This window comes from Arachis stenosperma, chromosome 6 (assembly GCF_014773155.1).
Source record: "Arachis stenosperma cultivar V10309 chromosome 6, arast.V10309.gnm1.PFL2, whole genome shotgun sequence".
Lineage (NCBI taxonomy): Eukaryota > Viridiplantae > Streptophyta > Magnoliopsida > Fabales > Fabaceae > Arachis > Arachis stenosperma.
Window position 1 is genome coordinate 22,624,211 of NC_080382.1, and position 19,921 is coordinate 22,644,131.

The 19,921-nt window shown below is 38.1% G+C and overlaps 2 protein-coding genes across 2 annotated transcripts; both read left to right on the plus strand.

The window, feature by feature from the left end:
• The first annotated feature begins 8,010 nt into the window (after positions 1-8,010).
• On the plus strand, positions 8,011-10,060 carry LOC130932399 (uncharacterized). Its single transcript, XM_057861718.1, has 4 exons — positions 8,011-8,304; positions 8,422-9,045; positions 9,134-9,330; positions 9,417-10,060. The coding sequence occupies exons 1-4, from the start codon at positions 8,115-8,117 to the stop codon at positions 9,849-9,851; spliced, it is 1,446 nt and encodes a 481-aa protein (XP_057717701.1). The 5' UTR covers positions 8,011-8,114; the 3' UTR covers positions 9,852-10,060.
• A 2,668-nt stretch (positions 10,061-12,728) lies between these two features.
• On the plus strand, positions 12,729-16,209 carry LOC130933889 (glutamate--cysteine ligase, chloroplastic-like; the record flags this gene model as incomplete). Its single annotated transcript, XM_057863495.1, has 13 exons — positions 12,729-12,836; positions 13,140-13,232; positions 13,872-13,955; positions 14,088-14,156; positions 14,225-14,295; positions 14,399-14,467; positions 14,644-14,737; positions 14,915-15,004; positions 15,087-15,167; positions 15,294-15,386; positions 15,509-15,589; positions 15,691-15,760; positions 15,919-16,209. Coding segments are annotated over 13 exons (1,092 nt in total), but the record flags the coding sequence as incomplete, so codon positions are not given.
• Between the last annotated feature and the right edge of the window lie 3,712 nt (positions 16,210-19,921).

The window sequence follows — 19,921 nt, forward strand, 5'->3', positions numbered from 1 at the left end:
AACTGGGGGGGGGGGCATGTTTTGACCTTCATGATCAAGGGCATAACAGACTATCAAGAGAAGAAGAAGAAGGCAATCAATGGCTGCCTCTTCGCCCTGATGATAATCTACTTTCATCTTTCAAAAAACAAAGGCAAGAACAGGGTTGAAAGACCACCAAAGCCATGGATTGCCAACTGGACTAAGGAGCAGTTGGTGGAAAGAATGAATGCAGAGAGAGAGGAAATTTGGTGAGTAATCATAATAAGTTGGTGTATTTTATTTACCCGAATGGTGCTAACTAAAATATCTCATGTTTCAGGGGATTCTGAATTTGGCAGAGACAAAAGAAAAAATGAGAAAAAAACAAAAAAAACAAAAAAAACAAGAAATAAAAAAAACAAAAAAAAGGAAGGCGAGCTCAACATCGTCTTCGGAGACAGAAACTACTGACAGTGACACTTCTACCTCTGAGTCTGAGGCTCAAGAAGACTCGGAGGATTCGGGAATTAAACACCCCGGCAAAAAGGGGAAAAAGTAAGTACCATACTTGGGTGTAATTTCTTTTTCGGTTTGGGTGTATTTTGTTTGTCCACGTTGGGTGTATGTAGCTTATTAAGCAGGGTGTGTTTCGTTTGCTGTTTTGGGTGTATATTGTATATTTAGTTAGGTGTATCTCGTGAATCCATTTGGGTGTATTTTTAGTATGTTCTAAATGACAATTGTTTGTCTGTAGAATGGACTCAAGAAAAAGAAAGCAGAGGCAAGAGGACTCAGATTCTGATTCAGAATCTGAATCTGAACCAAGTGATGAGTAATATCCTGAAATTATTACTCCTTTCTTTTGGCTTCTTTATAAAGATTTTGTGTATTAACTGAGGTGTCTTTTATTGACTTATAGGAGCGAAGAATCATCACCTGGGAAGAAGGAGAAGAAAAAGAAAAAAACAAAAACAACACCAAAAGAGTAAGCACTTCTTTCATTAATATTCTGTGATAAAATTAATTTTTTATTTCTGATTGGTACTGTTTTTTTTTTCCACCCAGAACACCACAAAAAAAGAAAAAAGTAGTTGTGGAGGATTCACCTCCTGAAGAAGATCAATACTTTTACGGGTACAGTACCTCATAAGCTATACTACGGTCTTTCATCGTAATTATTTTTGTTAACGTCTTATTTTATGAATGTAGTGAGACATATGAAATATCAAGTGACGAACTTGATGAATTGCTAGGGGAAAACGTTCATAAATCTGTTGCAGAGGGGTATGTCTTGCTGTGTTGTGTATTTGAGATTTTGGTGTCTTTTGTTTGCTAATAATTGTATCTTATTTTGCAGGGACAACCAGGCTGACCTGCGATCGACAGAAGGTCGCTATGTGTCCTCTGAAACGTAAGAAGCTTTATTATTTAATAAAATCTTGTTATCATGATTTGGATGTATTCTGTGAAACAATATGCGTGTATTTTGTGGATCAAGTTGGTTGTATCTTGTTTACTAAGTTGGATGTATATTTCGTTTGAATAACATGAAATCTGTTTAGACTACCGGCTGTGAACTTGGGAAGTGATGATCCTTCCTCTCAAGGACGCACAGAACAGAGTAGTGTAAACCAGCCGTCTCAGAGCATGTAATTTCTCTTTCAAATAACCGTTACTTTTGTTCTTCTAATAACTTCTACTTCTAATTCTGTATATATTTTTTTTAGAAAAAAAAGCCCTTTATTATTTTATTCAAGAAAAAAAAGGCAGCAAAAAAAAGCAAAAACTGCAATTATGTAAGTTCTCAAAAAACAAAGCCCGTCTTCTTTTTGAATTGTTCGGGTGTATTTTTTGACCTTCTTTGGGTGTATTTTAGGTTGACTCCGGATGATTCGAATATGATGGTTGTTAGGGAACAAACGCCGTCGGAAGCGCTTGCAATGTGAGTTATCCAAGAATATTTCAACCTTATAACCTTATTATTTTCAAATACGTTGTTAACCTTTCATTTTTATTCTTGTTTAGAGTCCCGATCCAGTTTTTTGTGCCGCCATCCCAGCAAACAACCACTGACGCAGATTCCGAACCAACCCCTATGCTACAGATTGAAGGGGCTAGAGAAACGTAAGAAAATAGTATTGGGTGTATATTTGTTTAGGGTTTGGGTGTATATTTGCTAAGAGTTTGGGTGTATACTCTTCCTGATCGATTTTGTGTAACTGTGCAGCACTCCTGAAACCCCCAAACAACTTCAAGAAACAACACCCAAGCTTCCCCCAGCTCCAACAAAAATGTAAGTTAATTAGACTAGAATCAATCTTTGCTTGTTCATCCGTATATTCTTATTCTTACTCTTATTCTTATACATAATGATGCAGTCATCCAGACGCCGAAGACGCTGCTGCCCTGCTGATGATGGCACGGACAGCAAGCTATGTTCCTAAAACAGATCCGGGGATGCCATCATTCAGCCTCGGATTGACAGATTCAAGCCAGGAGGGGGCGTCGACGCAGGAGACAGAAAGGGAAAAATCTCCAGAAACTGCAACTATGCTAGAACAATTGGACAGTTTGGTCCAAAAGTTAGCAAGCAGTGCGTCAAAGGGAAAAGACGAAAGTCCACAAATTCAGAGGGAGACTGGGGGAGAAAGTTCTGCAAAGTTTGAAACCCCGGGGGTAATAAATCAAATTTCGGATGATATGAAAGAAAAGTGCTACATCTGGGGGACGAGACTAAAGGAAGATGCAAAGGGCAATACTGATGAGTTTGAGGAGATATGCACTCTGACTGGCCAAGGAGAATACATTTTGATGAGAACGCACCTTGCATCCCTCCAGGCAAAAAGTGATATAGAATCTCAGGTAATTTTAGACTAACATTAATGTTTTTACACCAAAGTCAACTGCAATGTTTATTAATTTAAAATTGATTTCTAGATTGTATCTGCCATCTGCCTCATCCTAAACCAGAAAAAGGAAAACAGGTTTCAGGCACAAATATACTGTCTCCCCCCCGATATTGTGGTAAGTGTTACTTCTACGAACTTTGGGTGTATTTTATGGATTGATTTGGGTGTATTTTTTTAGCTTAGATTGGGGTGTAAGTTGTTTATTTTCATGTTTTCATTTCTTGTATTGCAATTCTTGCAGAGCATGGCACTTTCGGATCACCCAAGGGGGAAATTCATATCTCCGAAAACGAACAGAGAATTCAGGGTGGAAGCCTACCCGAGTTTCATTCACTTCATAGATAGAAAAAAATTAAGTTCGCATCCATATGTAAGTTTTTGTTTCGTAAATTTGTTAGTACGCTTATTTACTTATATGCCAAATAAAATAACAGACTGTTGAAATGTGGCAATCCTTCAAATTTTTGCTCCTGTTTGCCACTCGGGACATTGGTGGTTATGGCTAATAAATACAAGAACGCGAAAATGTCAAATACTTGACCCGCTACACAAAAAAGCTCCAAGCGCTGAGAGAAAGGACATTAATAAATTCACTGTAAGTTCCCTCTGTCTTCTTTACTTTAATAGATAGGTCTATTTTGAAAGTTGAGTTGGGTGTATATTCCATATTCAATTGGGTGTATATTCCATATTAAGTTGGGTGTGTCTTGTCCATTCATTCGGGTGTATTACTGATTTGTTTTGGTATTTAAGGGATATGTATTTTCAAGATTGATAACATATGCCGGCGGGAAACCTCTCGAGAAAGGCGAGAAGGAGAAGGAAATTAAAGCACCATATGTTAAAATTTCAGGCCAAAAAACAAGGTATAAATTTGTGACTCTGAACATTAAACTTTCCTAAATGAGATTTGTAATTTATTTTCTTCGTTTTCAGCTATGACTGCGCTATCTACGTAATGAAGTGGCTTGAGTTAATAGAGCCGGAAAACATTAAAAAGGGGAAGTATGAATGGGATAATTGGACACAGGTAACTGTCTTTAGAACTATATAACTCTGTATTACTTTACTGAATTAATATTTCTGTTTAAACATAACATACTTTTTAATTGTAGGAGGAGGTGGACCACTATAGAGTGGAGTATGCTTCCCGGATACTATTCAGTGAGTTGAATACACAGAGAGATCGGGCAATTAGAGAGAGTAGTGCCATAAGACTGTCAAAGCCATCCTCTGTATTATTGAGTCCGTTTTGTCAGATTAATTCTGCTGATATAGAAACTGGGTAGTTTGTAAATTGAACAAATGATTTAAATGTTTGCCATTTATCAACAACTTCTATTCCATGTATATTTTTTCCCATAGTTAAACTATCTGTGCTGATAAACTGTCTGTGATGTATTCAAAAACTGTATTACAGGTGGTAAAACATAAAGCAAAAAATCAAAGCATACGCATATTATAAACTGTTACACCCAACGCAAGTCTAATAATACACCCGAGGTTGAATAAAATATACACCCAATTGTCTGTGCTGTATTCAAAATGAATGAATTACATGTACTAAAATATGAAAAAAAAACATCAACTGAAATATACGCCCATAACCTGTGAATTTTTACAGCTTTTGTTCTATATGTATCTATATATGTGTCTATATGTAAATTGTCAATTAACAAAAATACACCCAAAAGTAACAGTGATTTTACACCCATACTCTTTATAACTATACACCCAAAGAGTTATCCCCTGCTGCTGGTACCCTGAACTGATAATTTATAACTTGTCCCTGATATTGGCTGCAACTTGAATGCGCCGCTGATACAGCATCAAACAGGTTTATCTGAATATAACACTCACACATTAGCTAAACTATTAACTAGAAAAATAAACTCAATCGCCACAAATTTAAAGAACATTACATTTACCTCGCTTAAAACTTTCGTCTTCTTCTTCTTTGTGGCATTTGCAATATGTTTCTCCAGCTTTGAACCTAGCCTGTTTTTTGGACGTCCTCTTGTTCGAATCCTTGGCGGGCTTTGAAGCTCGTTAACGGATTCCAAGTTGGCGTCTTCGTGGGATAAAGAAGATGTCCCCTTCCTTTTGCCTTTTATTGCTTCCATCTCGGCCATGACGTTATCGTACGCACGGTGCAGAATTGCAGTCAGCTCCTCCGATTCGGAGGCAAATTCGCAAATATTTTGCGAACGAAAAACCAATTGGTCGAACCTCTTGCTTCTTGGCTCCATTAGTGGCTCGTCGTGGCTGCTCTTGATGTGTGTGTGTCGCCTCTTTACCTTCTTGCTCCATCGTTCTAGTATGTATCTAGGGGACACTTGGCTTACTTGTTCGAAGCTTAAAACGCTTAGTGCGTGACGGCACAGTATCCCTCTCGACTCGAATAATAAGCATTGGCATTTTACCTCGGCTGCAACTGAGTCGTAGGTAACCGTGAACTTGTCGAATATTGAGCTGGAAACTTGTTCTCCGACTTCGTATACTGAATAGCCTAGAGCGGAATTCTTTAATCTGGTGATGCAATTCGCCTTTCCTCTGAATTGGGCTTGGACTTCCCTAAACTTTGCGTGGGTGTACACATCTTGAAACTGAGCTTCGATGGAGGATTTGGTTGCACACGGTATGACCGTATGAAAATCTGCAGCATCTGATTCTCTCTCTGCTTGCTCCCTGCTTCCGAGGCAATTATCGTACTGTTTGACGAACTGAATGAGCGAGCTGTTCCGGGTGATGTACTTGTTAAAAAATGAATGCATGCTCTCGCTCCTTTGTGTGCTTCTCATCCCTGCCCAGAAGTGGTGGTCCAGATAGATAGGAACCCATATGTGACGGTCTTCGTACAGATCTGCATAATACACCCGAACACACACAGTAAAATACACCCGAGTGATCCTACAATTTACACCTCTGCTGCAGATTTTAAAAACACATTACCTGAAAGCCACTTGTTGTCCGCAAGACCAAAATTCACCAGAAAATCGTTCCAATTCCTATCGAATGAGTCTTTGCTGTGAGAGTTCCAAACAACATGGCTCATTTGTTGTTCGATATCGGCATGTCCCTTGTACCCGTTTAATTTGCTTGGAATCTTCTTCATGATGTGCCAAATACACCAGCGGTGAACTGTTGTTGGCATACAGGACTCTAAAGCCCTTTTCATTGATGCGCACTGATCGATGAGAAACCCTTTCGGAGCGTTTCCTCCCATGCAACGAAGCCAGCATTGAAATAACCATTTGAATGATTCAATTTCTTCGTTCTTCATCAAAGAGCATCCGAGAAGTGTTGACTGACCGTGGTGATTCACCCCGACAAAAGAACCACAGACCAAATTATACCTGAAACGAATTACCATGGTCCAGAATGCAAAATCATTAGGTACACCCCAACAAATGCTTTGAATACACCCAATGAGACAGCCAATATACACCTCTGCTGCGGATTCGTAAAAATAAATTAATTTAGCATCATAAACAGGGACATTTTGTTACCTGTTTGTATTGTAAGTGGTGTCGAATGAAATGACGTCTCCGAAATAGTCAAACGCGGCTCTGCTTCTTGCGTCGGCCCAAAAAGCCAGCTTAATCGATTGATCCTCCTCGAGTTCGAGCTCAAAAAAGAAATTCGGATTCTTCTCTTTCATTCGTAACAAATATTTCCCGAATTCCTTTGCATCTTCTTGTTCGGAAACATTCCGCACTTCCCTGGTAATGTAATTCCTCACGTCCTTTTCGATAAAGTTTAACTCGCGGTGACCCCCGGCAGCCGCAACAAATGATTGGTAGGTTTTGCTTGGTCTGATACCGGCCTCGTCGTTATTCTCTATCGTACGACGAATGGACATGCTTAGTTCCCTGTGCTGTTTGAGCATCTCTGCTTTGCTTGGACAGCAGGGGTGTGAATGATCCAGCACAACCTTTGAAATGATCCAAGCACCGACATCCTTCAATGTGTGTATATAAATTCTTGCAGGACAGTTTAAACCGGCTGTCGGATTGGTCTTCTCGGTTGGAGATATTTTAGATTTCCATTTTCCCTCTCTGCTACATGTAATCAGTTGATTCTTAATCTCGTTTTTCTTCCTATTTGTGCACCGAACTCTTGTAGAGAAACCTGCAACCTTGGCGTAGTTCCTGTAAAATTTTTCGGCATCTTCAAGGGTCGTAAAGGTCATTCCGACCTTCGGAACAAGCTCGTCATCAACAACAGAGAGAGGCTGCAGAATACACCTGGTCAGAACTGTGAATACACCCATAGATATGATAAAAATACACCCAATCATGTCTAATATGATACACCCGAACCGAAACAATTCAACTACAAAATGACCTTTAAAGCCATAAACTGTCAATACACAGGCTGCAGAATACACCATGTCAAAAACTAAAAACACACCCAATCATGTCTGATATAATACACCTGAACAACAACAACTCAATTAAAAATAACAAAAAACCAGTAAAGTGTATATACACCCACACTTATAGCTAAAATACACCCAAAGAAGAATTGATCTACACCCGAGCGTCTGCTATAAATTCCAGGTAATTAAACAATGTTCAGCAATTTTTAAACTACACAATGCTATACAAATTACTGTAAATCAAATCTCAGGAACTTCGTTAGATTCAAATTCATAATCCACATCTCCTGGATTCAGCGCAGAATCTGAGCTTGAAGGATCCATCATCTTCAAAACGAGTTCGAACTTTGATTTCAGAAAACAACAAATCAAAAGAGAAAACGAAGCTGGAGTTGCAGAGAGAGAAAAAGAGAACGTAAACGAAGAACATACCAGTGAGAAAAGAAGAGGAAAAGATCGATGGAGAAGAATGAGGGAAGACGCGCGAGAAGAAGAACAACCAAATCTCAAAATAACGAAAACGAAGAAGGAAACAAATATTTTAAATTTGGAAGTTAGATATACGCGGCATATTATATAGCGCGTGTAATCAACGAAGGTGGAAGAGTGCGCATTTTAAATTTATTGTTTAATAAACTTGTAAAGCATACAAGCGCTAATGGCTTGTATGCAGAGCTTTTCCGATTTTTAAATTATTTATCTAAATCTTAATATTTTCATTACTGCCTATACTTTTTTAAATGTAATCTCGAGTAACGAAAGTGTTTCTTTGCCCGTTCTTTTCTGTTGTGTTCTGACTTGGTCTTAGCGTTAGTGTGTGTTTAAGGTGGTGACGAGCAGATCAGAATCAGGTCGGATCGAGAATGCACTTGAGCGAGAACGAAGGGATAGAGGGGAAGGTCTTCGTGGTGACCGGTGGGCTCGGATTCGTAGGGGCAGCTCTTTGCTTGGAGCTGATCCGAAGAGGTGCCGCGGAGGTGCGAGCCTTTGACCTCCGCCACTCATCTCCATTTACCCATGCTCTCGAGAAAAAGGGAGTGCGCTTCATCCAAGGTTACTCTAATTTTATATTCTTTTTGCATGCAATTTGGTTTCATTTCATTTCACCTTACAAAGCTGATTGCGAGTCTGTGGGTCTCTGCTAACAATAAAAGTATTAAATTAAAAAAGGGGATGTTGGGCGCAAAGAAGAGGTGGAAAGGGCCCTGCAGGGGGTGGAGTGTGTGTTCCACCTGGCGGCCTTCGGAATGTCGGGCAAAGAGATGCTTCAGATGGGGCGCGTGGATGAGGTCAACATAAGCGGGACCTGCCACGTGCTCGACGCGTGCCTCGACCTCGGCATCACAAGGCTCGTCTATTGCAGCACTTACAATGTAGTCTTCGGTGGTCAACCCATCGTCAACGGAGATGAGACTCTGCCGTATTTCCCAATTGATCAGCATCTCGTCGATTCATACGGCCGCAGCAAATCCATCGCCGAACAGCTCGTTCTCAAGAATAACGCCCGCCCACTCAAGAATAACTCCGGTAAGCGTCTTTACACCTGCGCTGTTCGTCCTGCTGCAATCTACGGACCCGGCGAAGACAGGCACCTCCCTAGGATCGTATCCATGGCCAAGTTGGGTCTCCTTCTCTTCCGGATTGGCCACCACACTGTCAAAACAGATTGGGTTTATGTGGACAACCTTGTTCTTGCTCTCATCTTGGCAAGTATGGGGCTTTTGGATGACATCCCTGGGGAGGGAAAGGGAAAGCTCCCCAACGCGGCTGGCCAAGCATATTTCATATCTGACGGTACCTACTCATTTTCATATTTCTGACTTGCAGCCTTGAGAAAACGGCCTCGGCCTCGGCCTCAGCTGGTTTTCTTTGTTATTTTCAGGTTCTCCTGTCAATACTTTTGAATTCATCGAACCTCTCGTCAGGAGTTTGGACTACCAGTTCCCAATGAAGTGTTTGGCTGTCGATCGTGCTCTTGTTATTGGGAGGATTTGCTGGGCTGTTTATACAATATTATATCCATGGCTCAATCGGTGGTGGCTTCCTCAGCCATTCATCCTTCCCCCTGAAGTACACAAGGTCAGTCCTGAGGAGATTTACTTGGGCCACTATCAATATCATCATGTATTCCCAATTTATTCATATTCATATTCGTTCTTTCACAGGTTGGGGTCACCCATTATTTCTCTTATCTCAAAGCCAGAGAGGAGATCGGTTATGTCCCCATGGTGTCCTCTCGAGAGGGGATGGCTTCTACCATCGCATACTGGCAAGAGAGGAAAAGGATGACATTGGACGGGCCTACCATATACGTGTGGCTGTTTGCAGTCATTGGAATGATCTCTCTCGCCTCTGCTGCTTTCTTACCTGACATTGGAATTGTGGTCTTTCTTAGAGCTATATCGCTTTTTGTCTTTCGATCAATGTGGATGATAAGACTAATTTTCCTTTTAGCTACAGCTTTACATATCCTTGAAGCCATTTATGCTTGGCACCTCGCTAAAAGGGTCGATCCTTCTAATGCAAGAGGCTGGTTTTGGCAAACTTTTGCTCTTGGATTCTTTTCATTGCGTTTCCTCTTGAAAAGAGCAAGGAAGTAAAATGCACTCTCAAGCTTTTAGCAGATGACTGGATCATGCCGGGAATGACTCCTCTTCCCTGAAGATTTCTGCACAATAATTTGGAAAATGCGCACTATATTTTTGCTTTAACATGTTCTTTTATCTTTTGGAAAAGACTTATCTAGAGGAGAATGTTACGATGTACTCATTCTTAGATCAATAAGATGGCCCAGTGTATTCCCTCATAAGTAATAACTTTTACAACGCGAGTTCATAGAGACGTCCGTCCAGCACAACTTTGTCCCATTTTTTTTTTCTTTTTCGGTTATTGGTATTCAAAGGTTATCCCTGACAAAATTTAACTCCTATCATATATGATACCCATATCAATTAAGTATCATCTGCTGATTTTATGATGCTTGAGCTTGAGTTGCCCCTTTCTAGAATACTACTGCACGTGCTAGAGTACCATATCTTTTTTGTCTAATAAGTTTGGATTGGGATGAAAGGTGGATACAAGGCTAGTTTGTTTCTTTCATATTATCACTTGCTGCAGCCCGAGCATACGATCGCCTTGTTTTCGGCATTATAATTGAGTGGAAAGGGGAAAGTGGAAACAAATGATTGGGCCATTCTCATTCTATCAGCATAGTGCATTAAATGACCAAGGTTCATCCGTCAATGTGTCGTGATTCAGACTTCATCACCGATAACCGACGTCAAGAGATTCCTCTGTATCCCAAAACTGAGGGTGCAAGACACTTGTAAAGCTCGAGTAACAACTCTATAGATAACAGCAGATGAGACAACAAACTGACGTGTCGTTACCAGGACACGTGGAGCACAATCAAGACTATACCATGCTTTTGTATTTGTATTTTGACTATTTTCTATATTCTATTTCTATTTCTACTAATATATCTGTATATTTGATTCGATGCTTGATTAGAACCTGGGAACCACGAAAAAATCGTGACATCCATCCGACCACGGAAAATTCGTTACATCCTTGCTTACGCTCTTTCTTCATTCTTCCTTCTATAGTTCTATCTATCTATCAACTAAAGTTGATTGGACAACAATAACCATTAATTTTCGTTTGTGGTAACTTTCTTTCATTGATTTGCAGTCTGCTTAAGACATTTGTTTCGTATTTGTAGTAATGCATGGATGCTAGCTTTGCTAATATTACCAAGCAAGCTTGGCTTTGTTTTTCTTCTATTTATATGTTCCAGGTGCTCATTTGGTCATTTTCCAAGTTTCAAGGGTTTTAGTGTTATTGACTCTATTGTCAAACCAACCTAAGTAAAAGATTGATTTCAAGCAGATATTTGTTTCGTATTTGGACTAATGCATGCTAGCTTTGCTAGTATTACCAAGCAAGCTTGGCTTTGTTTTTCTTCTATTTATACGTTCCAGATGCTCATTTGGTCATTTTCCAAGATTGATCTATTGTCAAACAAACCTAAGTAAAAGATTGATTTCTTTTCTTGGGAGGAAAAAGATGAAGAGAAAACCTATGATACTGTGTGCTTTTGGCAAAAAGTGGAACTACGGTTTGGCCGTTTGGGACAGCAACTTAAATGTTTGACAAAATCTTACTCTTAGATTCTAGATGAATCCAAATGGCAGATAGTAAAAGTTCGGTTTTTCATTAGACCAAACTATGATTTGGCAATCATAAGCTGAAGACAGGCATCGTTCATTGTGATTTGCTCATTGACAAGACTTGACATTATAGTGTCAAAACTTGGCTGCAGTCAGTAAGAAATAATCGTTGTATGGGACTGGTAGCTCGTGATAGTAATTGCAAATTATTCAAACTAGGAAGATGCCTTTCGAAATGGACTTATACAGCGACTTGACTATAAAAATATTATATGCACCACTTTTATAGCACTTTATTTATATTTATCTCTCTTAATTCTTTTACTTTTAATATTAAAATTTCACGATTAAGTGAAGTAAAGTGCAGTGTGTGCATGTTGTTTCAGTTGATAATGGGAATCCTTCATCTGAATTGGGCATCATCAGGGTCGTCCATGGTTGTTTTTCACAAAGAGAGAGCGTCTGCATCTTGCAGACGAGTAAGGCATGGAGTCATCGTTGCTACGGGACCTGCCACAGAGGCTCCTCTCAAGGTCAACCAGCCATTGACAAAATATGATCTTATTAACTACTTTGCTTCTGGTTGCAAGCCTAAAGACGAGTGGAGGTCACCTAACTTCTTTTCCTCTTTTAGTTTACGCCATTTCTCACCACACCACGTTATTTCTTTGAGCAAACACTGCCTTATTATCATGCGTCCATACTTCATTTAATACATTCAAAAAATCATGTAATGTGGTATTGCTTATTTCAAGACTGGATTTGTTCATCGACTGTATATTGCTTATTGTTTTATTCTCTTGTCCTGGTGTTCTTTACTTCTTTTCCATCTGAGCTGAGCTGCCGTATCTAATTGCCACTCAATAAAAAAAAACATTAACGGTCTTAGCGTGTTTCAAGGATTTTCCCTCTCGTTCAGAATATATTCCATTTCCATTTGCCAGATGTAATTCACCTACCTTTTATTGTATTTTTCTTGCAGAATAGGTACAGAGCATGAGAAATTTGCTTTTGAATTTGAAACCCTGCGTCCAATTAAATACAAACAAATAGCAGCTTTACTCAATGGCATTGCTGCAAGGTTTGAATGGGAAAAAATAATGGAAGGTGACAATATCATAGGCCTCAAAAAGGCAAGCCCTTCCTCCTTCATAATTTTATTTATTTATAAAATTAATAATGCCTTTATAGGTAGAGTTCCTACTTGAATGCTTATCTTTTTACCATTCTTGTTTGAAATCTGTTTCTTGATATCCATATGAAGTGAAGGGAATGCATGAGATTGATAAATAGAACATTCTGCCCCAGGGCAATCGAAGCATATCATTGGAGCCCGGTGGTCAATTTGAGCTTAGTGGTACTCCCTTTAAAACATTGCATCAGACTTGTGATGAGCTTAATTCACACCTCTATCAGGTCAGTACGAGAAGACTGCCTTTGGTTTGCGGTTTTGTTTTCATTTCCTCTGGTTCCTGTTTTTAATATTTTGCGAATGAAAAAAAAGAAGAGCAGAAAACACTAATAAAAACAGAAAAAATGAAAATGCAAACCAACCGTATCTTAAATTCTCTGGCATGGCATGAATCCACAAGGCAGTTTGATTATGTAGAGTGCAGCATCATCTTCATTTTTCCAGACCATCAGATTTAGAACATAATTGCATTTGATAAACTCCTCAGGTGAGTTTGAGATGGATCCATTTTGTCTTCTGTTTCATAGGCGAAAACTGTTGGAGAGGAAATGGGAATTGGATTTTTGGGATTAGGTTTCCAGCCTAAATGGAAACCGCAAGACATACCTAGAGTGCCTAAGGTAATATTTTTTTTTTACCTATAGTCAAACATTGGAATCAAGAAGTGCAATTGAATCCAATTTGATCATCTAAAGTGAGGAAGTTGGTAAAGTGGTAAGTGAAGGGTTAATCACCAATTCACCATTGATTGTGCAACTTTGATGAAATGTGTGCTCACTATCTTAACTTAAAGAATGATTAACTTCTCACTTTTTCACTTTTCCAACTTCCTTGCTTTAGATAATCTTGATCCAATTGAATCTATTTGCAGAGATTGCCAGAATTTGGACCACTATCCCTTTATGTTAATTTCAAACTCTCGTACATGATTGGGTGGTGAGACTACAAAGATTTTCTTTGTATTGCTACGTAGTATTTTCCTCGTGTTGTCTCAATGTGTTGCACCACTCTTTCTGTTAGTTTGACTTTCTTGTCAATCTTGTTTACTTCTTGATATTTGCTAATATAATTGGTCGTGCGGAAAGCTGATTATTTTTGGACTCTTGATGTTTGCTAGCATGATGTAGCGTTACGATAAACCAATACATTTCTTGGCTGCACTAGGGAACTTTCTTAGCGTTACTTTAAACTAACATGATGTAGCATGATGTCTAATTTCTCCTATTTCAGCATTTCACTTGCACATTGACTTCTTCCAGGTACGGTATGACATTATGCAAAATTACTTCAACAATAATGGCTTACCTCAAGTTGAGGCATTGTTAATGACCTGCTCTGTTCAGGTGAGAGAAATTTTTAATATTTTATACTTTAATATTTTATACCTCAACCACTTAGCTGTGACCAAGGAATTGTCTGTGTGAGCTTGGCATAGGCGATGTATATTATATATTCCCTTCTAACTATGAGTTTAGGTTAACCTGGACTACAGTTCTGAAGCAGACATGATCAAGAAAATGCGTACTGGGCTTACGTTGCAGCCGGTGAGAATTCATTCTAGTATTGTTGAAAGTTCAAGATTCTTACAGTATCTAACAACTATTTTAACCAGCTAGCAGCAGCTATGTTTGCGAATTCGCCTTTCAGTGGAGGCATCCCAAGTGGTTACCTCAGCATAAGGAGGTCTATAAAATTGTCTGAATTATTAGTCACCTTAGCACCCAAATATTTGTGTTCAATTATTTTCTCACTTTTTTTTTTTTTTTCCTGGTGGCGGTGCAAACAGCTATAAGGTGAATCAAGTTGACAAACGTCGCACAGGCATGCTGCCCTTTGTTTTTGATGATACTTTTGGGTAGGTTTACTTTTTTTTTTGAAGTATTCAGGTAGAGAATTATGTTTGTGATCACAGTGTTGCTAAACAGGATACTTTATTAGGATAAATCATTCAGTAAAACTTTAGAGTATTGATAATTGAACAATCGGAATTGTCTATAACGAATCTTGATTAATTTTTCGTTCTTCTGATAGGTTTGAGCAGTATGTTGATTATGCTCTAGATGTACCGATGATGTTTGTCTATCGGGAAAATAAGTACATTGACTGCGGTGGCATGTCATTCCGGGTTATCTCTTCTATTCTTATCTCTCAGAATCAGATATATCTAGCTTACGCTTGCAAGTTCCAGCCATACTATTCTTTAGTTCAACATTGTTTTAATTTTATGCATGTGTTGAAGTGATAGCAAGTTGGTAATTTGTACAGCATAGTAGCTGTACTTAGCTGATGGAATCTTGTGCAGGACTTCATGGCAGGTAAACTCCCTGCCATCCCAGGTCAGGTGCCAACATTAAGTGACTGGGAAAATCATCTGACGACCATATTTCCCGAGGTTGAGGCCAAGTATAACATCAAAGAAATTTGTATATCTACCTGCTGTTTACTAAGTTGGCCGAGTATTCAATTTTGTGTAGGTCAGGCTCAAGAGGTACATGGAAATGAGGGGTGCTGATGGGGGAACTTCAGACATGCTGTGTGCTCTGCCAGCATTTTGGGTAATTGATCTATTCGCCTGCATGTTTTTCCTTCACATTGTGAACTTAAAAGTAAAAGTATATATTAATAGTCTGCAGGCAAGAATAAGCAATCCCATATCATTGTTGTCATCTTTCCTATGTCAGGTAGGTCTGCTATATGACGAGGTTTCCCTACATAATGCTCTAGATATGATTGTTCATTGGACCCCCGAGGAGAGACAGAATTTAAGGAACATGGTAATGACTAGTGAATCAAAGCCAAACATTTATGCGGGAAGAATTAAATTCCAGTGAATATAGTGTGGTCGTTGGTCTAGGCCCTCTTCTGTGGACTAAAATTGTGTGATTTGTACGTCTAGGTTCCTATGACTGGTTTAAGGACTCCATTTCAAGGTAGATTACTGCGGCATGTGGCTGAAGATGTGTTGCAGTGGGCGAAGGTGTCTTTGATGCTGATAAATGATAGAGCCAATTGTTTTGCCGATTTCATTATCTTGGGTGTCTAGAACTACGTCAGACTTCTATTTATATTGTTTTGCAGGATGGCTTGGACAGGAGAGGCCTAAACGAATCCAGTTTTTTGGATCCATTAAAAGACGTCGTTGGAACAGGTATATAAGCTGATAGCTTTAACGTTATTCGTTCATCCTGCTTTGAGCACTAGAATGTCATTAAGGTGAAAACAACATTGTTCAGTTGTAAGTAATTTAACCTTGGAAAATGTGGCGCTGTTCTTAACTTTATGACCATCTTCGCACTAACATCGCAGGTTTGACGCCAGCTGATAGGCTTCTGGATATGTTTCATAACACGTGGGGAAACAGCGTAGATCCTGTCTTCAGAGAGCGCTGCTACTAAGCTGCGTATAACCCTTGCAATCCTCATAGAGAGGAGAAACAACAGTTGTACTAGGTTTGACCATGTGAAGTTCCTCCTTTTTAATCAACCACACTATAATATAAGATTTTGGAAGGCCCACTAATCAGGGTTTTACTTGTAATAATAGTCTCGACTAGACAATTTGTTTAACGCGTGATTGACACCTCATAACCTCATTAGATCAAATCAATGCATAAACATTAGTTATTAAATTATTTATTTTTATAGAACACATACTAAAAATAAATTAATTTTTATAATTAAATATATATTAATAATAATTTATATATTTATACATAGTACATAATAATTAATTTTTATATATACATAATATTTTTATAATTAATGACCAATGCAGTTTTTCTAAAAGAAGAAATACTGCATTAAAAAACAATTATAAAATAACATTTCAAATTAGAATAGTTATTACTTGCTATTTATTTTATATATGTTGTTTATTTTAATTTTTGAGATGAGAATTTGTTTTTATTTTATTTTATGAGAAATTATTTTTATATCATCTATTTATATTTTCCTTTTTTTAATTCAATGGATAAGAAATTTCACGGGTAAGAAGTTTTATTCTATATAAGACTGATTTCTTATGTTTAAAAAAATAAATGTCTCTTTTAGTTATGATAAGAGTTAAGTATCGTACACACAAAAAATACTTGCATACTAAACTCTCTTATTTATATTTTTTCCTAGTATAATCAAATTAGGTGTACAAAACAATTCTATATTTCTATTGATTCTCAATAACAACATAAAATGAAAATTGGTAGAATTAGTGGATTCTAAATAATATTTAACCAAATAATAATAATAAATGTTTTGGACTATGACTAAGGGTAGTAACACTACCTGAATTTGTGGGTATTCATCCTGCCTCCTATTTGTTTGAGGCGGGTAATTATCCGCCTTTACACAGGGGCAGATTTTTAAAGAGGTGAGTTCCTAGGTGAGGCGGAGCAGAGTCGAGTTTAGGTTAAATCTATCCCGTTATATATATATATATTTTAATAATATTATGTATGTAATGATGGTTATATAAATTTTAAATTTTATTTTTATTTTTTGGATTTTAATAATTATAAGAACTGGTAGGGACGAGTTAGGTTTTAACTTTTTACTACCCGCGGGTAAAAATGGGACGGATTCGATGCAGGTTATTGTAAGGTAGGACAGGGTCAAAAAGGACAAAAAACTGTCCCTACCCACCCCATTACCATCCCTAACCATGACTTCCAGTCTTTTGTCATAATAAATTAAACTGGCTCAACGATAAGATCCCATAGATAGTAGGTCCTCTAAATCTAAGAAGGATAAGATTTGGTCTGGTATCCTCCTTAATTCTGCAATTAACTTTCTTAAAATTTTAGTAGGAAGAAAATTTTCAAAATTTTTTAAATTAGAAAATCTTTTATATATTCTCATAACCACTACAAAGAGAGAGTACGGGGCTCTCCTAAAGGTATGTACACAACCAAAAATTCACCTCACCTCTTTGAATATTTTCAGATTTGGCCGTTGAAATGTTATTGCAGGTACCACTCTCGTCATCTTCTGTTCAGCATTGCATGTTGGAGTTGCCAGTCTCATTCTTCCACTCACCTCACTCAGGTCAGCAAATGAACATTGATGCCGTCTGTGGAGACTGATACTTTAACGTAGGATAAATATCAAATCCCTCCTCTCTCCGAATAAAGTCGAAAGAGGGAAAGCCATGTTCCACAGTCGAACCCCAGGGTTGTCAACGATGTGCAGATCCCCAATGTCGTGCATATTGAGGGAAGCCCCAACAATATCAGAAAGGAAAAAGAAGACAAGAGTATGGGATCCCCAAGTGCTTGCAGATCAAATCGAATCACCGGAGTGCCTCCCAACTATTGGGATAGAGCTGTGACGGGGTACTGAGCATCGGCTCTGTTAGTCAAAAAATATTATTCGACTAAGGTTTGGTCAAAAAGGAATTCGAATTACAAAACCAAATGGTTGTTCGAAATAGCGAATCAAATGGTTACTCAAGTGAAGAAGTTAAGGGCTTTCACCACGTGAGAAATTAATGGGTAACGTTTCATTGGTAAAAGAGTGAGAACGGTTACTAGGGAGTGCACATTCAAGATAGCATTGCATGATTAATAATCGGTTACAAAAGTAGTTTATAAATAGTAGAAAGTTTTAGGGAATAAGGGTTGGAACTTTGCTTTAGAAATTACTCACGCACTCTCACATCCTAGAGACTTTCTGAGTTTGCCTCGAGTCAATTATCTGTAGGGTTTCTTTCACAAGTCTTTATTTTCCATTTACATTTTCTGCAAACTTTATCTTTCAGTAAAATTTATCTTTCAAGCATTATTTAATTTCCATGTCCAATTTATATTTCAGTACCTTTAAGTTTCATGTCAAAATCCTTTGACCCAGTCGAAGACACTTTACTGCTTTCTTTAAATTTCAATGCAATTTTTTCGATTTCAGTTAATTTACTTTTTGAAAACTTCATTTTTTTTCTCATTTCTTTTGTTCTTTACAAATTTCGATTTATATTTCATTTTGATACCCGTCTAATCGAAGACGCTTTGATGCACTTATAGAAAACTGGTACCTACAAAAGAGGAGTTGGTTTCGCTTCCAGACCATTAGAATCGAACCACCATCGATTTATTAAAAATCGACAAAACAAATTGGCACGCCCAGTGGAACAGTTTTAAAATTGAAGTGTGTCAAAAAAATTTATATCATTCGGTGTATGCGATTGAGAAGTGGGAAAATCATTCACATGGCTAATGAAGTGTCAAATGTGAATGGTGGTTCATCCACCAATAATAGCATATCAGTAATTGTGCAACAAGTGGATGTGACTTCACGTTCAGAAGGTGCAATTGGAAGTGAAAGCATAGTAGTTACCACTGTGCAAACTGGAAATGTTGGACATAACATTTGTCCACGTGGTAATTTACCACCTCCTCCAATAACTACCGATTGGCCTCCTTATGCCTTCCTCCTGGTTATACTCCACCGGTGGGTAGTTCCTCCTGTTCAATTTGGGAGTGAAAATGGAGGGAATAATTCTCAAAATCCACAGCAACATTTTGAGTATTCTCGTGATTACAACTGAACATGTCGCTCGATATTTGGTTGAGATTGGGAATTTAGCCAATGATGAGAATTTGAAAATGAAGTTTTTTCCTTCTTCGTTAACGAAGAATGCATTTACTTGATTTTCGAATCTCAGGCCAAATTCGATAACGACGTGGAATCAATTAGAAACTGCTTTTCATGCTCAATTTTATCGAGGGAAAATAAATGTGGCAGTTACTGATCTAGTTGCTTTGAAATGTGAAGATGATGAAATCATTGATGAATACATGATACGTTTCAATAACGCTAGAAGTAGATGCTAAGTTTCATTACCCGAGAGCGAAGTGGTGAAAATAGCAATTATGGGGCTAGGATTTTATATGCGCCGAAAGTTTCTTAATGTGCATATCCCTGATTTAGCCCGTTTGGCTGAAAAGGTCCGTCAAACTGAACTCATGAAAAAAGAAAAGGAGAAATATAGGAGTGAGCAAAGATCAAAGAGTAACCCTTTTACTTGAAAAGAAAAAGTTGTTTATGTGACTATGGAGTCCTCGGAGGAGGAATTCGATTTCAAAATAGAGATCGATTTGGCCAAACTTAAAAAGGGTCCTCCATATGTTTATTCTTTACTTAAAAAGCTTCCTAGTAATGAAAAGTCGAATGAATCAAAACTAAAAAGTGGAAAGAAATATAGTTTTGATATTTTGAAATCTAATCAGATTTTCGATGTGTTGCTCAAAGATAAACAATTAATTCTGCCTAAGGGTATAACTTTACTTTTGGTGAAAGATTTGAAAGGAAAACCTTATTGT

Coding starts and splice junctions, on each gene's coding strand:
- LOC130932399 (XM_057861718.1), top strand. CDS start 8,115: ATGCACTTGAGCGAGAACGAAGGGATAGAGGGGAAGGTCTTCGTGGTG. Junction 8,305..8,421: donor GGGAGTGCGCTTCATCCAAG/GTTACTCTAATT, acceptor AAATTAAAAAAG/GGGATGTTGGGCGCAAAGAA. Junction 9,331..9,416: donor TTCCCCCTGAAGTACACAAG/GTCAGTCCTGAG, acceptor GTTCTTTCACAG/GTTGGGGTCACCCATTATTT.